At 39.2% G+C, this 20,938-nt stretch overlaps 1 protein-coding gene across 1 annotated transcript; it reads left to right on the plus strand.

Annotated features, from left to right (window-relative positions):
* Window positions 1-15,868: 15,868 nt before the first annotated feature.
* On the plus strand, window positions 15,869-19,003 carry LOC116024879 (L-ascorbate peroxidase, cytosolic). The gene is made up of 10 exons (XM_031265898.1): window positions 15,869-15,999; window positions 16,931-17,059; window positions 17,203-17,377; window positions 17,488-17,553; window positions 17,902-17,950; window positions 18,085-18,170; window positions 18,262-18,341; window positions 18,438-18,540; window positions 18,628-18,686; window positions 18,799-19,003. Exons 2-10 carry the CDS (start codon window positions 16,941-16,943, stop codon window positions 18,812-18,814), a joined length of 753 nt encoding a protein of 250 aa, XP_031121758.1. The 5' UTR covers window positions 15,869-15,999; window positions 16,931-16,940; the 3' UTR covers window positions 18,815-19,003.
* Window positions 19,004-20,938: the final 1,935 nt, after the last annotated feature.

Below are 20,938 nucleotides of genomic sequence, written 5' to 3' on the forward strand. Positions count from 1 at the left end.
CGCGCATAGGGAACCTAATGTTAGTGGGACAATCAACCAATGTAACCAATGTCAATCGGACTTTAGAATCATGGATTAAGTGTCAGGATTGAGAACGGGTGAGGAAGGCATCACTGATCACCGAAGGAGGGAGGGTGGAACTGGCTATCAAATCTAGCCTGAAGCTCTTCAATTCTTATCTCATTCTCCTCCACTGCTCTTCGCATGCGATTAAGCTCTTCATTGTGGACGTCTTGCCTCGCAGATATAGAAGTAAACTGGCCTTCCTGCCATGTGTGCTGCTCATGCCAATAATTCATTTGCTCATTATGGAGCTACCTGTGGAAAGTCTGAGTCGCTTCCCAATCCATTGAAGTAGGGCATTGCTCCTGCGCTGCGGCTGCTTCGTCCTCCTCATTCTCTTCATCCTCGTCAGTATCATCAGAAGCTTCCAAGTCTGGCGCATCATCACCTCCCAACCTCATATTCATAGCAAAGAACTCACCAACAGTGAAAGCAATCATGGTACCTTCATCTTTTTCTCCCATAAGAAGGTCTGTTAGGCCCAAACCCTGGCACAATCTAGTAACAAAATGTCCAATGAAAACAGTCTGAACCTTAGGCTTAAGCTGGGTTTGGAGCCATTTTCTCCCTTTTACTCCCATGTTAATGCTCACTCCATTCTCCATACACCACATATAAAAGAGATCTTGCTTATAAACTTTGTTGCGGTTGGTGGTCCTGCCGGAGAGATTCACTGTAAAGGCTAACCTAATAGCCTTCAAAGCATTTCTGGTGATGAGATTTGCCTTGAGGTTTGATGAGTTGTAAGGTGCATTATCTGTTATGCTCTTCCAGTATCGAATAGCTATAGCCTCTGAATCAAAATCTTCCTTAAACTCCCTGAAGTATGGCAAAGAAATATCCACAGCATCATGGAATCCGAGAGTAACACCAAAGTGTTAACTGATAAGCTGTAGTGGTTGTCAAACAGTCTGAACGAAATGGACTCTCTTGCGTTGTTAACTTCTTTTCGGATCTCCAATGTCACAAAAAATTCATACGTGACTGGCGCAAATGTAGGTCCTCTCCACTCGAATAGACGGCGGAGCTGTCGGTGCCTTATCATTCCATTCACCTCATTCAGGCAGCCAAACTCTGTTAAAACATTGTCATCAAAGTAACGGCCGATGCTCAGCTGCTTGCTCTTATAATTATCCACCGAGGTCAGTTGAAGGGATGTCAAGTGCCTAAGCGACCTTGAACCTCGCTCCTGGGGAGCTTGTTGAACTGCAGCTTGAGGTCGTGCTCGTGACCTGCTGGATTCTCCGTGATCATATTTGGTTTTCTTTGCTATCTCTTTAGCTCGTCCCATCCTACAAATTTTAGAAATTAACATTCATGGTAATTGGTTTTGAATAACTATCTTTCAAAAAGTCACCATTGGATTCATGTAAAATTCCTTGTCAAGATAATGGATTTCAAACATATAGGGTTAAGGATTTTCGAAAATTTTGCCATAGTTTCCCCTATATTTTGAATAATTCTAGCATAAGAATATCAACAATATCATTCCATTATCGCACACATGCATAATATCATCATAAGATAATTCAATTTGATAGTCAAATAAGAAGTCAACTACAAAAGTCAAGAATTTCAAAAAGTCAACTTCATCTTCTTCCCCAAATTCAAAAATTAGGGTTTGAAATTAAAAATTCAATTTGGGCAATGTAGCATGTGGAAAGTCAAATTGATGGCATATAATAATTCTATAACAAGTTTACTCATCAATTCAAACATCAATTTCATATTTTGGACAAGAAATTCAATAAACCCATTTGTTCAACAATGATGTTCACACTTGAAGCTCTAATATAAATATTAATCCATCAATGCAATCATCAATAATGAAAGAAAACATCAAAGGATAGTTCTATGAAGCATTATAAACCAATTTAATCATTCAAAATCAAGCAAGGTAATGTAGAATAAATTTTCACATTCAAGATCTTCCAAACTCATGGATATTCAAAAATAAATGGTTAAAAGATAAGAAATTACCTTGATGGTGATGTTTTAATCCTTCTTGAAGGTAAAAATAAGACACTATGTTCAAACCTTGAGTATGGAGTATACCTTGCGTAGAGAAGAGAAGAAAAATAGGGTTAGAAGAGCAAAAATGGCGTGGGAAGGCCGAATGGGGGGGTTTTATTTCGTGGGGAAGCTTTCACGCCGGCGACACGCGTGTGTGCGTGCGTGGGAGCTTACTGCCTCGCTCCCTCGCACGGCTGCACGCGTGTGAGCGTGCGTGGGGGCTTACTGCCTTGCTCCCACGCACGTCTGCACGCGTGTGATCCTGCGTGTCAGTGTGGTGCACTATTTTCTTCCGGTTTTGGTCTTTCCCTTCATGGCTATGCCCGAATTAGGCCTTTCCAAAGCAATTTTTTAGTCTCGAATCCTATAAGTTAGTCCTTGAAAACATGGTACCATTGGAATTGTAACAAAAACATTAAAACGAAAACATAAAAAGAATGTAAAAACATTTTATTAAAACCTTGGGTTGCCTCCCAAGCAGCGCCACAGTTTACGTCATTGGTTAGACGCATGATACCTTGTTTAAGAATCAACCATACTCTTTGGTAGTGGGTAGGAAGCATTTTGGTACCCACGTATTCTTCCATGTAAGCTTGTCATTCTTCCACTTCGGTTTTGATTTAGTTTTCATTTTGACCGTCGCCCTTACATTTTCATCTTCTTCCTTCATTCTTTCCTTCTCATCATTTGTGGCTTGTCCATCAAATCTCAGGGTTATTTCACCTGAACTCACATCTATGCGTGCATGACAAGTAGCCAAAAATGGTCTTCCAAGAATTAAGGATCCATGGGGCTCATTATCACCCATCTTGCAAACAACAAAATCGACAGGCACAGGAAATTTTCCTATTCTTACTAAAACATCCTCCGCTAAGCCTTCCGGGTACCGCGTGGTCCCGTCAGCTAAACGTAGAGTCAGCCTCGTCGGTTTCAAACTTGGTAAATTCAATTTTTCAAAAAGATTTGAAGACATGACATTAATAGAAGCTCCAAGATCGGCAAGAGCATTTTGAGGTTCCATGTTCTGTATAGAACAAGGAATCAACAAAGCTCCAGGGTCGCCATTTTTTCTGGGGTAACCCTCAGTCAAACAAGCCGAAGATTCTTGGCTTAAGCAAGTAAAATTATCACCATTGTCATCCTCAAATAACTTGCGGCATTCCTTGTTATTGAAAAATTTTCGGATAAAAGCATTAATTATACCTTTTCTTGCCGCTTCTTTCTCTTTTTCACTTTTGGATTTGTCTTGTGGTAACTCTTTTTCTTTCGGGCGTACTTCAGAAGTGGTTTTCTCCTTGCTTTCCTTCATTGAGATTGTGCACGAACTGCTCGCATTCTTTAATTCGAGATCGAGACTACAAGAGGTAGTCTCATCTCTCTTGTCTTCTACCTTACATTGGCATATTTCGCATACAATATCCATCGGGTCACACTTTTTATGTTATTCTTCCTTGGCATCAATAGCATTGACTCTCTCTTTTGGATTGTTCTCAGTGTTACTCGGGAGTTGTCCGTAGTGTCTCTCAGACATCATCTTAAACATTTGAGAGATTTGATTCTCAATAGTCTTTAGTGTAGCCTTGGACTCTTGTCTAAGACTAGAAATCTCTTGTCGAATCTCTTGTTTTAGATTTGCCCGATCATTTTTGAGTTCCATGATCGTCCTTGTAAGTCTTACATCTACTTCACGGATGTCATTCTTTCTCTGTTGAGTAAAGTCAAGTTGAGAGTTGTATTGTGGCCTGAATTGGGTCATTTGACTTCCATTTCCTTGGTTTTGATTGTACATCAATCTGTTCTTATCATTTTGTCCATATGCAGGCTTGTTTCCATAGTTGTATTGTCCTCGCGCTTGATATCCATCATTGTTGCTATTGTTCCAACCCTCTCCCTGCTGATATCCATCATTGTTGCTATTGTTCCAACCCTCTCCCTGCTTCCAATTATCATTGTTGCTATTGTTCCAACCCTCTCCCTGCTTCCAATTGTTGTTTGATCTTTGATTTTGTCCATAGGCATTGTAGTTGGAGTTCCTTTGATAATCTACCGCCTCAACTTGCTCAGATGCAGACGGAGAAGTGCAAATATTGGTATCATGAGGTCCTCCACAGATGTTACAGTAAAGTGCCAAAGCCACATGAGGTCCTCCACAGATGTTACAGTAAAGTGCCAAAGCCATATGAGGTCCTCCACAGATGTTACAGTAAAGTGCCAAAGCCATACAAGGCTTTCCACAGATGTTACAGTAAAGTGCCAAAGCCATACAAGGCTTGGGACAGATGTTACAGTAAAGTGCCAAAGCCATACAAGGCTTGGGTTTTCCTTCCATTTTTTCTACCATGGCCTGTAGCTTTTTGATTTCGTGATTCATTGCCTCTATTTTTGCCTGTAGCTTTTTGATTTCGTGATTCATTGCCTCTATTTTTTCCTCGCTCGCCACACGATTATCAACTTATATATGCCCCCGTGATCTCCTCGTCGGTCGTACCAACAAGAGGTATTCTTTGATATTCTCTCAATTAATTCTTCAGCTTCTGGCAAAGCTAGGGAGACAAAGGCACCGCTGGAGGATGAGTCAAGCAAGATCTTTCCTTCGTCTGTTAGCCCTCCGTAGAATGAGCTAATCATATCCCATGGGTGCATCAGATCTTGCGGGCATTGTCTTTTAAGAACCTTGAATCGTCGCCAAGCCTCTCCCAAACTCTCAAGCCTTCCTTGCTTGAATTCCTGTATTAGCCTTCGAATCCTCATAGTCTTCGTGATGGGAAAGAACTCGTTCATGAATTCACAATGCAACTGCTGCCACGATCTGAAATGATTGTCGTCTTGGCTTTCCAACCATCGTACTGCCTCTCCTATAACTGAAAATGGGAATAATATAAGTCGAACTATCTCCTCACTAACTCCTTCTTGCCTGTACATCCCACATGCTCGTATGAACCTTGTGATGTGTGCATTGGGATCTTCAGATGGTAATCCCGAGTATTGACTGTTCTAAACCAATGTGAGAATAGTTGGATGCACGTGAAAGTTGACGTTTACCATCGGCGGTACATAGATCGAATTATGCATGTTAAAATCAGGGGTCATGTAATCTGCAATTGATCTTTGTGGTTCCTGAGGAATTCCATAGTATTCTTCTTCACGAATGTTCTCTTGATTGTTTGCTCTGTTAGCTTGTGGTTCCTCAAGAATTGGTTCTTCATGGTTAATTGGTGCTTGTGGAACAATTGGAACTGGGGGTGGATTTGGTATAGTTGTTCCTCTTCCTTGTGGATTTCTTGTTGCGCTTGATGAAGCCATTTGTGATCCTTGGGTATTTTTCCTTCTAGTTGCTCTATTGATTTCTGGAATGTAGGGTAGTAAGCCTTGATTTCCTTTTGCTCGCGTGTGCATTCACCTAGTAAGATTATCAATGAAACAAAGATTCCACAATTGACTAGAAGTAGTCAATTGGGTAAGTAGCAAAAAAAGATGTAATAAAAATAAAACAAAAGACTGTGGAATGGATTAACAATGCTCAAATCTAGCATTCATACAATCAAAGTAAACAAAAACAAATGACAACCTATTGCCCTCCCCGGCAACGACGCCATTTTGACAGCTTGCAGTTTTGTGTAGGGTTGAGATGTCAAAAGATATTTGTGTTAAAACGAAAAGTCAGTGACTCCCCGAGTGTCGGTCTCAAAGGTGGGACGTGGAGGTGTGTCAAATGTTCGGGAGCTTACTTGATTGAGTCATGCAAGGGATTCGAGTGTGATGAATGATGGATCGTGAGTGAAAGGAGTTCATAAGGTTTGGTTTGAGTGCAAGAAAGTAGTAAAGTAAGAGAGTTTGCAAATATGTAAAAGGGGTAGGGATTGGATAGTGTTCATGTATGTTGCATTGTGGTGTGACTAAGGTAATGGATAGATAATGCAAGGATGTTGGCTATTCAAGAGTGTGTTGTNCTACCATGGCCTGTAGCTTTTTGATTTCGTGATTCATTGCCTCTATTTTTTCCTCGCTCGCCACACGATTATCAACTTATATATGCCCCCGTGATCTCCTCGTCGGTCGTACCAACAAGAGGTATTCTTTGATATTCTCTCAATTAATTCTTCAGCTTCTGGCAAAGCTAGGGAGACAAAGGCACCGCTGGAGGATGAGTCAAGCAAGATCTTTCCTTCGTCTGTTAGCCCTCCGTAGAATGAGCTAATCATATCCCATGGGTGCATCAGATCTTGCGGGCATTGTCTTTTAAGAACCTTGAATCGTCGCCAAGCCTCTCCCAAACTCTCAAGCCTTCCTTGCTTGAATTCCTGTATTAGCCTTCGAATCCTCATAGTCTTCGTGATGGGAAAGAACTCGTTCATGAATTCACAATGCAACTGCTGCCACGATCTGAAATGATTGTCGTCTTGGCTTTCCAACCATCGTACTGCCTCTCCTATAACTGAAAATGGGAATAATATAAGTCGAACTATCTCCTCACTAACTCCTTCTTGCCTGTACATCCCACATGCTCGTATGAACCTTGTGATGTGTGCATTGGGATCTTCAGATGGTAATCCCGAGTATTGACTGTTCTAAACCAATGTGAGAATAGTTGGATGCACGTGAAAGTTGACGTTTACCATCGGCGGTACATAGATCGAATTATGCATGTTAAAATCAGGGGTCATGTAATCTGCAATTGATCTTTGTGGTTCCTGAGGAATTCCATAGTATTCTTCTTCACGAATGTTCTCTTGATTGTTTGCTCTGTTAGCTTGTGGTTCCTCAAGAATTGGTTCTTCATGGTTAATTGGTGCTTGTGGAACAATTGGAACTGGGGGTGGATTTGGTATAGTTGTTCCTCTTCCTTGTGGATTTCTTGTTGCGCTTGATGAAGCCATTTGTGATCCTTGGGTATTTTTCCTTCTAGTTGCTCTATTGATTTCTGGAATGTAGGGTAGTAAGCCTTGATTTCCTTTTGCTCGCGTGTGCATTCACCTAGTAAGATTATCAATGAAACAAAGATTCCACAATTGACTAGAAGTAGTCAATTGGGTAAGTAGCAAAAAAAGATGTAATAAAAATAAAACAAAAGACTGTGGAATGGATTAACAATGCTCAAATCTAGCATTCATACAATCAAAGTAAACAAAAACAAATGACAACCTATTGCCCTCCCCGGCAACGACGCCATTTTGACAGCTTGCAGTTTTGTGTAGGGTTGAGATGTCAAAAGATATTTGTGTTAAAACGAAAAGTCAGTGACTCCCCGAGTGTCGGTCTCAAAGGTGGGACGTGGAGGTGTGTCAAATGTTCGGGAGCTTACTTGATTGAGTCATGCAAGGGATTCGAGTGTGATGAATGATGGATCGTGAGTGAAAGGAGTTCATAAGGTTTGGTTTGAGTGCAAGAAAGTAGTAAAGTAAGAGAGTTTGCAAATATGTAAAAGGGGTAGGGATTGGATAGTGTTCATGTATGTTGCATTGTGGTGTGACTAAGGTAATGGATAGATAATGCAAGGATGTTGGCTATTCAAGAGTGTGTTGTCTTAGTCCTTTTCCACCTTTGTGTACTAAGGCTTCTTTGACTTAGGAGTGCCTTCAAGCATCCAAAGCTTTAAGAGGAATTTTATCAAACACTTAAGCTACACAGTATCCTACTATTCTTAAGAAGTCCATAGGAACTATGATTGTGTCAAGCTTCAAATCCTAACTCTAATCAAAGACATGAAAGAGTCAAGAGCTCAATCTCTCATCTAGATTAGCCAAATCCAAACAAGATCTCATCAAAACAACAATCAATAGACAAGAATAGATAATCCAACAATCTAAGCATTTAGATCCAAAATAGAGATAAGATCATCACACTAGCATCATACAATCACACAATCCAAATCCCTAGATTAAACTAGCCACTCATGATATGAAATTCAAGACAAAAGCTAATTTAATCCAAGAACAAGATAACAAAATATAATAGAAATGAAATAGAGATCACCTAGAGTGAAGTAATCCTTCAATCCAAGATTGTTGTCTTGCTACAATGGAGATTTATCTAAACTAAGAAATGAAAATCTAAGAAAAATGGAGAAAGTTCTCCAAAGGAAAAACTAAGGAAAGGGAAACTAAATTTCTGGCAACCTCCTCTGAAAATTTATCAAAGGGGTTTAAATAGTCTCCGAAAAAGCAACCCTAACAAATTTCGCGCAATGCAGTCTCCACGCCTGCTCACACGCGTGTGAGTGTGCGTGGGAGGCTACTGGATTATTTCCACGCATACTCACACGCGTGTGGCCATCCACTTGGGTCCTCCGGGGCTCCGATCTTGCCTGGTTTGTTCTTTAAGCTCAACTTTTGCTCATATTTGCTCCCGGGGCTCCTGTTTCACCTCCTTTAGGCTAAAAGTAGCTTTCGTGTGTTGGTTAGTGATTTTCAAGCATTTATGAGCATAATTCATCATGTAAGGATGCTATAAACGTGACAAAACACCCTAATATGCACTTGATTTAAGGGTATCTCAGAGGCTTATCAAATTATTGTACAAAATAGTAGATATCATTGTGATTCTCCCTTACTTGCATTCTTCCCCCATTTTGCATTATTCTCTTGAATTGCTAACATCCTTCACCCTTAGATTGTTAACTTTTTCAAACCATTGATAAGAGAATCTTGATATATTCCTAATAATGATCCTGTTTTCAATTTGCTTCAAAACAAAATGAATGAAGGTTCCTGCATCAATACCACAAAGTTTATGGCACCCAAACAAATTTGGGTCCTCAGAGGTTAGATCTTATGGGATTGTAAGTTAGCCTGAACCCATCATGAGGGACTTGAGTCATTTTTTTGAAACAAAAATCACAAGAATTAATATTAAGCATCATTAATCAAGTGTCGAATACATGAAGGATAATAAGGGAACCAACTACGAGGACCAGATTGTGAATCTGTTGCCCTGGCAAGAGCATGAGCTAGCTTATTCTCTGATCTACCAACAAAGTGAAAAGACACAGAATCAAAGTGTCGTTTTAGTCGTAAGCACTCACTAATCACACAACCTGCATAAGAGTAATTTGTTGAAGCCAACGCAAGCATAGGATAAACCGTTTAACAATCAGAATACACCATCAACTCACGCCAACCCTGTTCCATATCCCAAGAAAGGGCCTCCTTGATTGCATAGGACTTGAGCCATTTTTTGTTCCCATTCTAAATCATAATTACATGGAATGATATAAAATTTGTTTTAGAGCATTGATTTTTAAAATTTTTGACCCAAACTAATTTTGATGCCCTCGAGAAGGTTTGACTTCTTTGGAATTTCTTAACCTAGGTCTAGTTAAGAAACTAGTCATTGCCCAATCAGAATCAGAAGGAAAATCTCTACCAATATCATTCCTTGGAATCCTACTCATATTCCTTTGATGTGGATTAAGAAATTTTCTGACATGTATATTTCTACTAGTAAGAAGTGGCTTCTTCCGATTTTGGTTGTCTATGGTAGGAAGTTTTGTTCCTATGGGGGTTGGGTCCACTTTGTTTGGATCAAAGATCCGTCCTGTGGGAACCCACTCATTCCAAACACTTCTATTTCTTCTAGATTTTGTATTCCTTTATTTCTAGAAGTTTTTCACTTCTTCTATTGGTCTCCTTGGTTTCTAAAATTGCCTTATTAGATTTATTTTGATGGGTGTAGGCAACTTTCTTGAAACCTAAGCCTTGTTGATTCGGATTGCTTCCATAATCAACTAGATTTGAGTTATGGGTATGTACCACATTATCTATCCCTTGATGATTTTTGTATGCTTAGTAATGTATCCATTGTTTTGGAACCACTAACATATTTACCAAAAAGCTCTCTAAGCTTTTCTTATCTAGTTTTACTTGTTGTACACTCTTCTTTTAATATTTCATTTTCAGCTTTGAGGTTATTTAATTCTAAGGTGAAACTATTGAGGGATTTTAATTACTCAGTTAACCTAGAATTATCACTCTTGAATAGCTGATTATTAGATATAAGATGATTGTACTTCACAAGGATTTTAGAAAATTTACTCCTTAATTTGATATATAAATCACATTTATTCTTAGGAGTATCATTAGAAGAGCTAGACATGGATGCAGAAGTTGCCTCTTCTTCATTGTTGTTAGTCATGTAACATGTTAAATCAACTTCCAAGGTTTCACTATTTCTACAGTTCGAAGTTGACTCTTCTGATGAGCTTGAGAATTCTTCTTTTCTTCTCTAGTCATTAAACAAATGAGTGCATCTTCGTCTGAGTCGGAAGAATAACTTTCTTCAGAAGAGCTGCTGCTTTCTTCCGATGATTCATCAGAGGTAAAGGCTTTCCTTCTAGATTTCTTCCTATCGTATTTGTCTTTCTTCATGTCATCTTTCTTTGTGCTATTTTTGTCTTCTACTAAATAAAGACATTCATTTTTAAAGTGTCCTGGTTTCCTTCAATTAAAACAAACCTTTTCAGTTTCATCTTCCTCTCGTTATACATTTTTTTCATACCTTTATGTTAGAGGATGTGTGCTTCCTAGAACTTTTGCCTTTGTGTCCTTGGAACTTCTTGAATCCTCTTTCTAACCAATGCAATAGTAGGTCTTTCATTTTTTTAGTACTATTGACTCTGTTACAATGTAGTATCTGTTCATAACTACTTTCTCAACCTACTGAGGCTCGAACCCACAACCTCCCATATGGGAGTGTAACCTTGGTGCCAGTAGGCATTTCGTTTGTAGCCCCATTCTTGTCTAGTCTCACCATGTCATAATCATGGTCTTTGAGATCCCAGAACAAGGATTTGATTGTGATGGTAGAAAAATCTCTACTACTTTTTATAGCTGTGACCTTGGATAGCCATTCCTTGGACTTAATCGCCCTTTGCATATATCATTTCTGCAAAACAAAAAGCTCACCCTAGATATTAGTAAAATGGGTTTCCATTCCGTCAATGGATTCACCCTGTAACATCTCAAATGAATCAAACTTTTGGACAATAATATTTAAGTTATTTTCCCTAATTTGTTCATTGCCAATAGATAGTTCTATAAGCTTGTCCCATAGTTGCTTTGCAGTTGTCGTACGCCTTTTAATTTATCGAACATGACCTTATCAAGGGTTTTCATGATTTCATTCTTAACATCGTTATCTAACTTTGTTAAAATGTGATCTTCTTTGGTTTATTCACCGTAGGGTTTTGGAACCCTAGTTGGCTTTGAAGTCTAAAACCCCACTTATGTAATTAGTTGATTTATTATGGAAAAATAGATAAAGTAGTGTTTAAAGTCTATTAGTGTTAAGAGTGAAGATTTGATTGAGCAGACTCTAAATCAGAGTATCCGGGTTATATCCATTAAAGCTTCATCGACTTATACTTGTTGAGCTGAGCTGAGCGGTTATTGGCAAAGAGGTGATATTATAAGAAATTCCTTGTCTATTTAACACCTCAAAGGGTATCTTGGTAATTAGTGAGTGATGATTCAAATCTAAAGGATTACCATGATATTAATGCCAGAGTTCTATATAAAGGAGAGGTATGGTTCAAGAAGTTGGTAGATAGATTATCGATTGAAAGATCCCACTCTCTAATTGTTCTAAGGTGTTTAACTCTGACCATTATCGTCTTTTCAAGCAATTAAAGATCTAGATTTTTGAAAGTAAAAATCTTGAGAAGGCAAATTCGTTTGATGCTTAAACTGTGGACGTTGAGGCCATGCAATTGTGGATCAGTGAAGGGTGAGTCATTAAGACGGACTGCATTATAGTAGCTCTCCACCAAGGAAACTTGGGTAGACTTCTGAAGTGTGGATCTCTGGTCTTGGCAATCCATTGTAAGCCTAGGACAGTCGGGTAGATACCTTGTGAGGGATCACATAGGTGAGAACTTCTTCTCTTACCTTCTGTACATTGGCTGTTGAGTATAGTGGATTGGACTAACGAACTGTGACCATCCCCAGACGTAGATACTGAGGTATCGAACTGGGTTAACAAATCGCGTGTTTGTTTTAGTTTCTACGTTTACTTTTCCGCATGCGAGTATATACTTCTGATGCATGATCCGAGTATAACAATAATCAAGATTCACAACTGATACACGTAATATAACTGAAGCATAAACTTAATCAGACTACTTAGAATATTAGGATAAGCGGAATTTCACTTGGTATTAGAGGTTTTAAGTTTCTATATTGACTTGATCCTTAGGGAATTTACAATTTTTCGCTAGATTTCTTGATCTTCTTGTCTGATCATCACGATATTGTAGTATAGAGTCTGTGCAATCTGTTTTCTTGGTTCTCTAACGTACAGATGGATAGTAATATGAAACCTCCTTAGTTGGATGGAACGAATTATGCATTCTGGAAAGCGAGAATGGAGATTTATCTTCAAGCTCAAGGTACAAGGGTATGGCGGACAGTTATCACAAGTTCGGAACCCCCAAAGAACAACGACGATGATGGTACGGCAGCCATTAAACCCGAGATCGACTAGACTGACGAAGAAATTAATTTGTAAGATTATAACAACAAGGCAACAAGATAATAACTCAGAGTGTAACTTCTTATATTCTGCCCCAAGGTCAAACTGAACAAACTTAATACGACAACCAAAAGAGCGCTCAACCAATGCACGAAATTGGGCAAAAATAGCATATAAATCCGACTTTAAACGCATAGGATAAAACCAAGTAAAGCGAGTAAAATCGTCAACAAAAATTACAAAATAGCGATAGCCATTAACAGAAGTAACCAGGGCAGGACCCCAAATATCAGTATAGACCAAATCTAAGACATGCGTACTAGAAGAACGAATACTGGAAAGAGGGAAACGCGCATATTTCCCCATTTGACAAGCAGTACAAATGGAATCTAAACGACTAGAAGAACTAACTAAACAAGACTTTAATATATGACTCTGAGCACGATGGTGAGGATGACCAAGACGCCCATGCTACACAGAGGACGACGCCCGAGCCAAAAGAAATGCAGACGGGGAAGACACCGGCAAGGAATATAAGCCACCCGAACTGCTACCCCGGAGGAGGACCGCTTTGGTGCGGATATCCTTCACAACAAAATAGGAGGGGTAAAACTCAAAAAACACACGATTCTCATAGGCAAATTTCTGAATAGAAAGTAAAGACACAGACAAACCAAGAACATGCAAAACATGAGACATTTTAAAAGAACGAGAGGGGGTAGAAAATGATGTACACCCAACACTAGAAATAGGCAAGGCCTTACCATTACCAACCCGGAGAGAGTCAGTACCAGTGTAGTCCTCAGTCGTAGTGAAAGAACGGGCATCCGGAGTGGCATGATCGGTGGCCCCCGTGTCAGGGAACCAAGTCTGAGATGCTAACGAACTTGAATCAGTAGAGTCCTGAAACACCATGTGAGCCTACGACGATAACATGTCACAGCAGAATGCCCGGCCAAATCACAAATTTGACACCGCAAATTAGACCGCGAGCCGCCACGACCACCACGCCAGTTCGGCTGCTGCCCACGACCCGTTGACTGCCCGAATTGAGCAGAACCAGAGCCACGCCACTGCCCAGCTTGCGGCGAAACACCACTGCCAGTTCGCGACTGGCCACCGCGCCACTGTTGCGAACCGCGACATCCGCCACGACCAGAACCACGTCGAGCAACGTGAGCCACCGATGACAGACCTCCACTGGGCGAATATTCCGTAGCATGCGCAAACTCTTGAGCCCCCAACAAATCGACCATCTTCTCCAAAGACAAAGGCGTAGGCCGTGAGGACAGTGAAGCAGCAAACGAACGAAACTCAGCCCTCGGAAAACGTAGATATTCATCTCGTCGGTGGTAACGGGGCGGCCAGCAAGCACGAGGTCTTCAAGAAGGACCTTCACACGTCCTAAATAATCTACAATAGACGCCTCACCTTGCTGCAACGTTTGAAGCTGGCCGAGAAGGTGGACGACACGAGCCCGAGACGTGGAGGCGAGAGCGAACTCGTTCGCACGCCAGGCTGTCATGGAAGTATGCTTTCCGAGCACGAGAGGCATGACTTCTTCCGAGAGCGAGGAAATAATCATCGACAAAATAGCCTGATCCTACTGGAACCACGATGCGTATGCCGAATTCACGGTGGGAGCAGCGGTAGGCGCACTAGCCGGCGGCGGCAACATAGCAGGAGGGGCCGGAATCGAACCATCAACGAACCCCATCAGTCATTGGCCGTGAAGAAACGGAACCAACTGCGCCTGCCAAAAAAGAAAATTGCGGGTATTTAGCTTAATGCTAACAAAATGGTGAGCCGAAGAAAGTGAATTCGGCAAAGGAGGAGCAGTGCCATCGGACACTGTCTGTTCCGAAGAGACGGCCGCAGACTCGCCCGTCAGCCATCGGGAAGAACTTGGCGACGGATACCAGATTAGGGTTTGTATTATGAGTGTCTCAACTGTACAATACTACCTGTGACAACTATATACAAACTACAGAAGTATACTAGGAATAGAAGTAGATAATAGTATGAGTCCTAACACATATTAACGTATAGATGGATAACCTAACAAAGTATCAAAAATTAGATGCTGAATTTAATTTATTAAAAAGAATGAGGATAACAAATGGGAATGCATTTATTCTTAAGAGAATCAAATACAGAATTAACTTTGACTTACAATATGTTGAATGGCAACATCATATAGTGCTCATAAGTTTATATTACTGCACAATATTTTAAAATACTAAAAAAAAAATTATACTAATTATATATTTATAATAAACCTTGGCATAAAGTCGGCCACACCTACCTCAACTTGCTCTTATGAGTTATGATCCTCATTATTATAACTAACATGCATAATAAAACTTTATTGATGTAGAAATTTAAAATATTTCGAGTGATTTAGTATTAAAATTTTAAGTATTGATACAAAAGTAAAAACTTTACAAAATTAGTTATAATTATTTTTAAAAATAAAAAATTTAAGGGTGTATTTAGTAAATAGAAAAGAGTTAATTCCATTTTTAGTCTTAGAATTATATGTGACAATTCACTTTTAGTCATTTTTTATCAAAACATCCACTTTTGGTCTTTTTGGTCCTATATCAACAAAATAATTTAAATTTTGTTAAATACAACGACATTTGTTAAAGCATCAGCTGGAGCATATATGCACCATCTAATTCTCTTTCTTTTATTATAAATGTTACGTAGTATAACAATACTTTATATTTAATTATATAAATTTAGACCGTGCATTGCACGAAACAATTATTTTTTGAACCTGTTACATTTCACTTGAGAAGGCCGCAGCTATACCGCTTGACCACAAAGCCTTTGATCTCTGACCTCTAATTACAATTCTATACTACCAAACACCTTATTAACAAGTCGCAAATCAATGAGACGATGAGATTCGAAAGATATTGTGTGAGGTGATTTTAGCAATCTTTTCCAAAAAAAAAAGGTGATTTTAGCAATCTCTCTCCAAGGAATCTGCGGTAGCTCAATGCGTTCACACCTGCATTCTCAGAATCACGGCTTTCGTATTGTAATGACCTAAAATAGCCTTGAGCAAATTCATCTACTCCGTACAAATGTTAGTTCGGGTACAGGGTTGTTATCGTCATTTAATTAGAGCAGCCACAGCAGTTCCCACGACGACTGATATTTTATTGGTCACAGGGCCGTTTTCAAATTTCAAATTCCAATTTTATTAATTATTTTTCCTATTAAAGTAGATTTCATTTTCCATTGGTGGACCGCCTGCCATCCATACTGGCCTCACGATCATCCAGATCCAACGGCTGAGGTCAAAACACGGTAGCTCTCTTTCCCCTTGCTCTTTTATATATATCCTCCCATTGTTCTTCACCTCCTTCCTCACTCTCTCCGCTTGTGGTCTGCTCGTGCCGTTGTAGCCTTTCTCTCAGCTTGCAAAAAGCCTGTCTGCTTACCAAGGTTCGACTCTTCACGACTTCAATGCAGCTTTGATTTTTTTTTTATTTTTTTTTATTTTTTATTTTTTGTTTTTTTGGTTTTATTCATTTCATTGCCGTATTTTTTGGTGATTTTCTGCTAAGAGAAAAGTCAAGCATAATCCGAGTACTGATAAGATCTGGAGATTTTTAGTTTTGATCTAGAATTTAAGAGTGAGGTTAGAGGCGTTGGTGATGCTTCACGCCATGGTAGTGGAAGGTCTGTTCGAAGGGAAGTTTTGGACGGAATAGTCGAAATGTCGAAGAGGTTGAAGAATATGACTGCAAGTTTTACAAGATATAGGATTCTAGGGACAATGCTGCAGAGAGTTTGTGGGGAATATGGTTTTACATCTAGTTTAATTTATTATTTGTGTTTGAAAAAGTTAAAAAGTATAGTTCATCCCGATTCTAGTTTTCAACTAAACAAATATAGTTGCCTTTGGTTGTTTCGCTCATGTCCTAATTTTTTGGCGTATGATCGTTGTTGTATATACCTGTATGAACTTATTTAAGTGGATGGATTGTGTGTAAGTGCTTGTATGAAAATCTAGTGTGAACTCTTGTGATTTCATTAGCTGTGTAGTCTGTAGACAAAACTGTTGAATATTCATTTTGAATTAGGCCTGGAGCAATTGTGTTGTAGTCATTTGTTTAACCTTTATGGATTTATGATATTTTTGTTGTTAGTTTGATTTGAATTTGATGATATATGTTTGTTAGTTTGATTGGAATTTAAGATATTGTTTCTGTTATTTTTTTTGTTAACCTCAGATGTTGGGATCTTGGTCTAATTGTTGCTTGCTTTCGTGTTGTATGTATAGTGGATTGTATTTTTAGGTGTAAATGGAGTTACAAATGTGCTTAAATGTAATGCTGGATAGGAAGCTAATCTGTGCGCTTTTGTAATGCAGAATAGTTGCAATGGGGAAGTGCTATCCCACTGTTAGCGAGGAATACAAGAAGGCTATTGAGAAGTTGAGGAGAAAGCTTAGAGGATTCATTGCTGACAAGAACTGTGCTCCTCTCATGCTTCGTCTTGCGTAAATATCTGTTCACTTTCTCTGAATCTCCCTTGCCATTTACTAATATTATATTCCTTTTGTACGTTATGGCAGTCTGCTGATATTCTTGAATTTTATAGTTGTGTGCCGATGTGAATTTGGTTTGATTGATGTCATTGTAGATGGCACTCTGCTGGAACTTATGATGTCTCGTCCAAGACTGGAGGTCCATTTGGAACCATGAGGCTCAAGGCTGAGCAAGCTCATGGTGCCAATAATGGTCTTGACATTGCAGTTAGGTTGTTGGAGCCATTCAAGGAGCAATTCCCTATTGTCTCTTATGCAGATTTCTATCAGGTACTGCCATTTCCTTTGTTCAGCTTGGAGTTTGGAATGCCTGGATTTTATTTTTAGTGCTTTTCTATTTCTAAGAGTTTTACTAATTTGAACCATTTTCATGCTTTTAGCTTGCTGGTGTTGTTGCTGTTGAAATCACTGGGGGACCTGATGTTCCTTTCCATCCTGGGAGAGAGGTCAGTCTGAGTTTTTTCTTTGTAAATTCAGTTACTAAGCATGCCATCTTTTTGGTATATCTTGAATGTACAAGTCAAGTTTCCTGTTGGTGCTTGTTCGTTATTTTATTTTCTGTGTAGGTAGACTTGATATCTTTCTTATAAATTAGCTCTTTTATTTAAGAAGTTGAAATGAACATTTTGTTTGATCTTATTGGCAAAAATATAGAGGAGTTGCTTCAGGGTAATTCATTTCCATTTTTCACTGTTGTGCAAGTTATTATTGATCATTACTAGAAGTGTATTTTGAATTAACATGTGCCCCTTGTTTGTTTTCGATCTTTATAAATATGTGTTTGTTTGTATCAGGATAAGACAGAGCCCCCAGTTGAAGGTCGTCTTCCTGATGCCACACAAGGTAAGTCTTTTTATGCGTAGCTTGGTTATATCTAATTTTTCATTGCCATTGGAATTAGCAAATATACTCTCAAGTTGAGATTTTTTTGCGAATTAATGATATGCCCCTGGTTATTTATCGCATGTGTTAATTAGGAAATGATCACCTAAGAGATGTGTTTGTCAAACAAATGGGACTCTCCGACAAGGATATTGTTGCTCTCTCTGGTGGCCATACCCTGGTAGGTCAACATTATGGTTTTAATTTGTTTTCCGTTTGCCCCTTCCCCTCTTTGTTATGTGATTTGACATTTGGTTCCTAATTGGTTTCAGGGAAGGTGCCACAAGGAGCGCTCTGGATTTGAAGGCCCTTGGACTACCAACCCACTCATCTTTGATAACTCTTACTTTACGTAAGAAGACTAGTATTACTTGCCTTTCTCAAAAAGATATGTACATGTTTTTTGTGGCTATCATATGATATATTTGTTTGTTTATGTTGCAATCAGAGAGCTTCTGAGTGGTGAGAAAGAAGGGCTTCTACAATTGCCCACTGACAAGGCACTTCTTAATGATCCCGTTTTCCGCCCACTAGTTGAAAAATATGCTGCAGTATGTATTGTGATATGCATTGAAAACTGCTATTGTATAATTTGCTGCTTTTACTAATACGGAGTATTATTTCTGTTGCTGTTTCAGGATGAAGATGCCTTCTTTGCTGACTATGCAGAGGCTCATTTGAAGCTCTCTGAACTTGGGTAAGGATCTCTACTTTGCTAGCTTTGCTTTGCTTTGAGATGGTTTATTTAATAATCGAGGCAGTCAGGTGTGTCATTGCAAGTCTCTCTTAAACGGGTTTTGGTTGTGCAGATATGCCGAAGCTTAAGCTGCTATTGAACAAGGTAGATGGAAATGGCGTGTTTTTGCTTAAATCCTTAGAAATTCCTGGCTTGGCTCGAGTACTTTAGTTTCGACTCTAGTTTCTTCTACCTTTTGTTGTGCTCTGAAACTGTATGCGAAAATCATTTTCCAGCAAAATAATTTCTGAATTTTCTATTATGCTTTTTCGCTCAAATTGTTACCTTTCTCGTGTTTGCGTGTTAAATTTTCTGCGTTTTCACAAATGAACCCCGCATCACCAGGTCTTATTGTATCAATAGTCAATACAACCCATAAAATGGTCAAAATTGTCAGCACATTAGAAATGTTGTAATGTCAGCAAGTTGTGAACACTTCACAATAATGTAGAATCTATGAAATTTCAAAAACACACAGGCAATTTTATCGCAAGGAACAAGGTGAAAATAATGTATGAATTCAAAGTTAATTATATTTTAATTATGCGAGAATTGAAAATGATTATTAGGGAAGATAATTTGGTCTTCAGTCTTCACACTCACTTTCTTACTAGGGGAGGTGGGGAGGTGGGATTTGCAATCCTCAAATTTGAAGAATTGGAATTCATCATAGTTGAACTCTAAAATTTTTCACTTCTTAAAGAGAATAAATTGTGAGATGTGCAATGTAATAGTCAAGAATTGAACTCGTAATTTTAAGGGGCACTGTTTGTCCTTTGCCCACTGTGCCATATACCCTAGAGCAAGGAATTGTATTTTTTCTACAAATCAGTACCATCAACTTTGTTGAGCTATTTCGAAATTCAAATAACAACGGCCGAACAAACCGGTACCATCAACTCTGTTTCTCAACAGAAACATTTCCTTCACTTGTTTGAACAACAAACTTGGTTGGATGCAGAGAGCGAAACTTTTTTAGTATAAAGGGGGTGACTCTAATTTGAAATATTTCCACAATATGGCCACTTGGAGACATAGAAACAATGTAATTTCTAAGCTCCGTAACTCGAGAGGGGATTGGATTTCGCAGGGCTAAGAGATGCACAAGCTAATCAAGGATTACTTCATCAATCTCTTTACCAGTTCTGGGGGACCACGGAACAATTTTACAATGCCTTACTCCAAAGGTACCACTGCCCAGAACGATGCTCTACTGAGGAATTTCACCAAGGAGGAGGTCAAGATTGCGGCGTTTGAGATGCCTGGATAAAAGTCCAAGTATTGACGGCTTTAACCCAGGTTTCTTTCACACATACTAGGATATTGTGGGGGATCTCATAGTGTATCTTTGTAATGAGTTCATGTGTTTTGGTCAGCTCCCTAAACACTTGAACCAAACTCATTTAGTCATATTGTGTTAATCCCCAAAAAGAGCAATCCTAAAACCATGACCGATCTCAGACTCATTGCACTGTGCAATGTGGCCTACAAAATTGTTACTAAAGCTATGGCCAACAGACTCAAAACAATCTTGCATCGTTTGATCTCTAAAAATCAAAGCGAATTTGTCTTGGAAAGACTCATCACGGACAATATTATAGTGGCATATGAAATGCAAGGAAAGATAAGATATGCCACTCTAAAGCTTGATATGAGCAAGACATATGAAAAATGGGCCAATCTTGTAATGCACTGTATATCCATTGTTTGAATATTTTGGTTTGAATCAGGGGAAGGAAATACGTCCTATTGCCCTTAGGAGAGACCTACGTCAAGGTGACCTCATATCCCCTTATTTATTCTTGTTGATTACTGAAGGTTTTAGTGCTTTGTTGCATGATTATGAGAGAGAGATAGGGGGGGGGGGGGGTATATTTGTTACTAGTCAGCCCCAAATGTTTCGCACTTGTTCTTTGCTGGGGATAGTTATATTTTTTTCAAAGCTAACCCCTTAGAATCTGCCAGCCTAAAACACCTCCTTCACCAGTATGTAAATACCTCTAGCCAAATTGTCAATTTTGAGAAGTCTTCTCTTTGTTTTAGTGGTAATGTGGGAGAGTGGGAGAGGAGATGAGGGATACAATGAGCACCATATTGGGAGTTAATAGGGTTGAGGGGAATGGAAACTACGCTTGCCAATGATGGTAGGAAGAACTAAGAAACAGATTTTTGGTTTCTTAAAAGAAAGGATCTTGAGTAGAATTAGGGGGTGG

This window comes from Ipomoea triloba, chromosome 7 (assembly GCF_003576645.1).
Source record: "Ipomoea triloba cultivar NCNSP0323 chromosome 7, ASM357664v1".
Taxonomy (NCBI): Eukaryota; Viridiplantae; Streptophyta; class Magnoliopsida; order Solanales; family Convolvulaceae; genus Ipomoea; species Ipomoea triloba.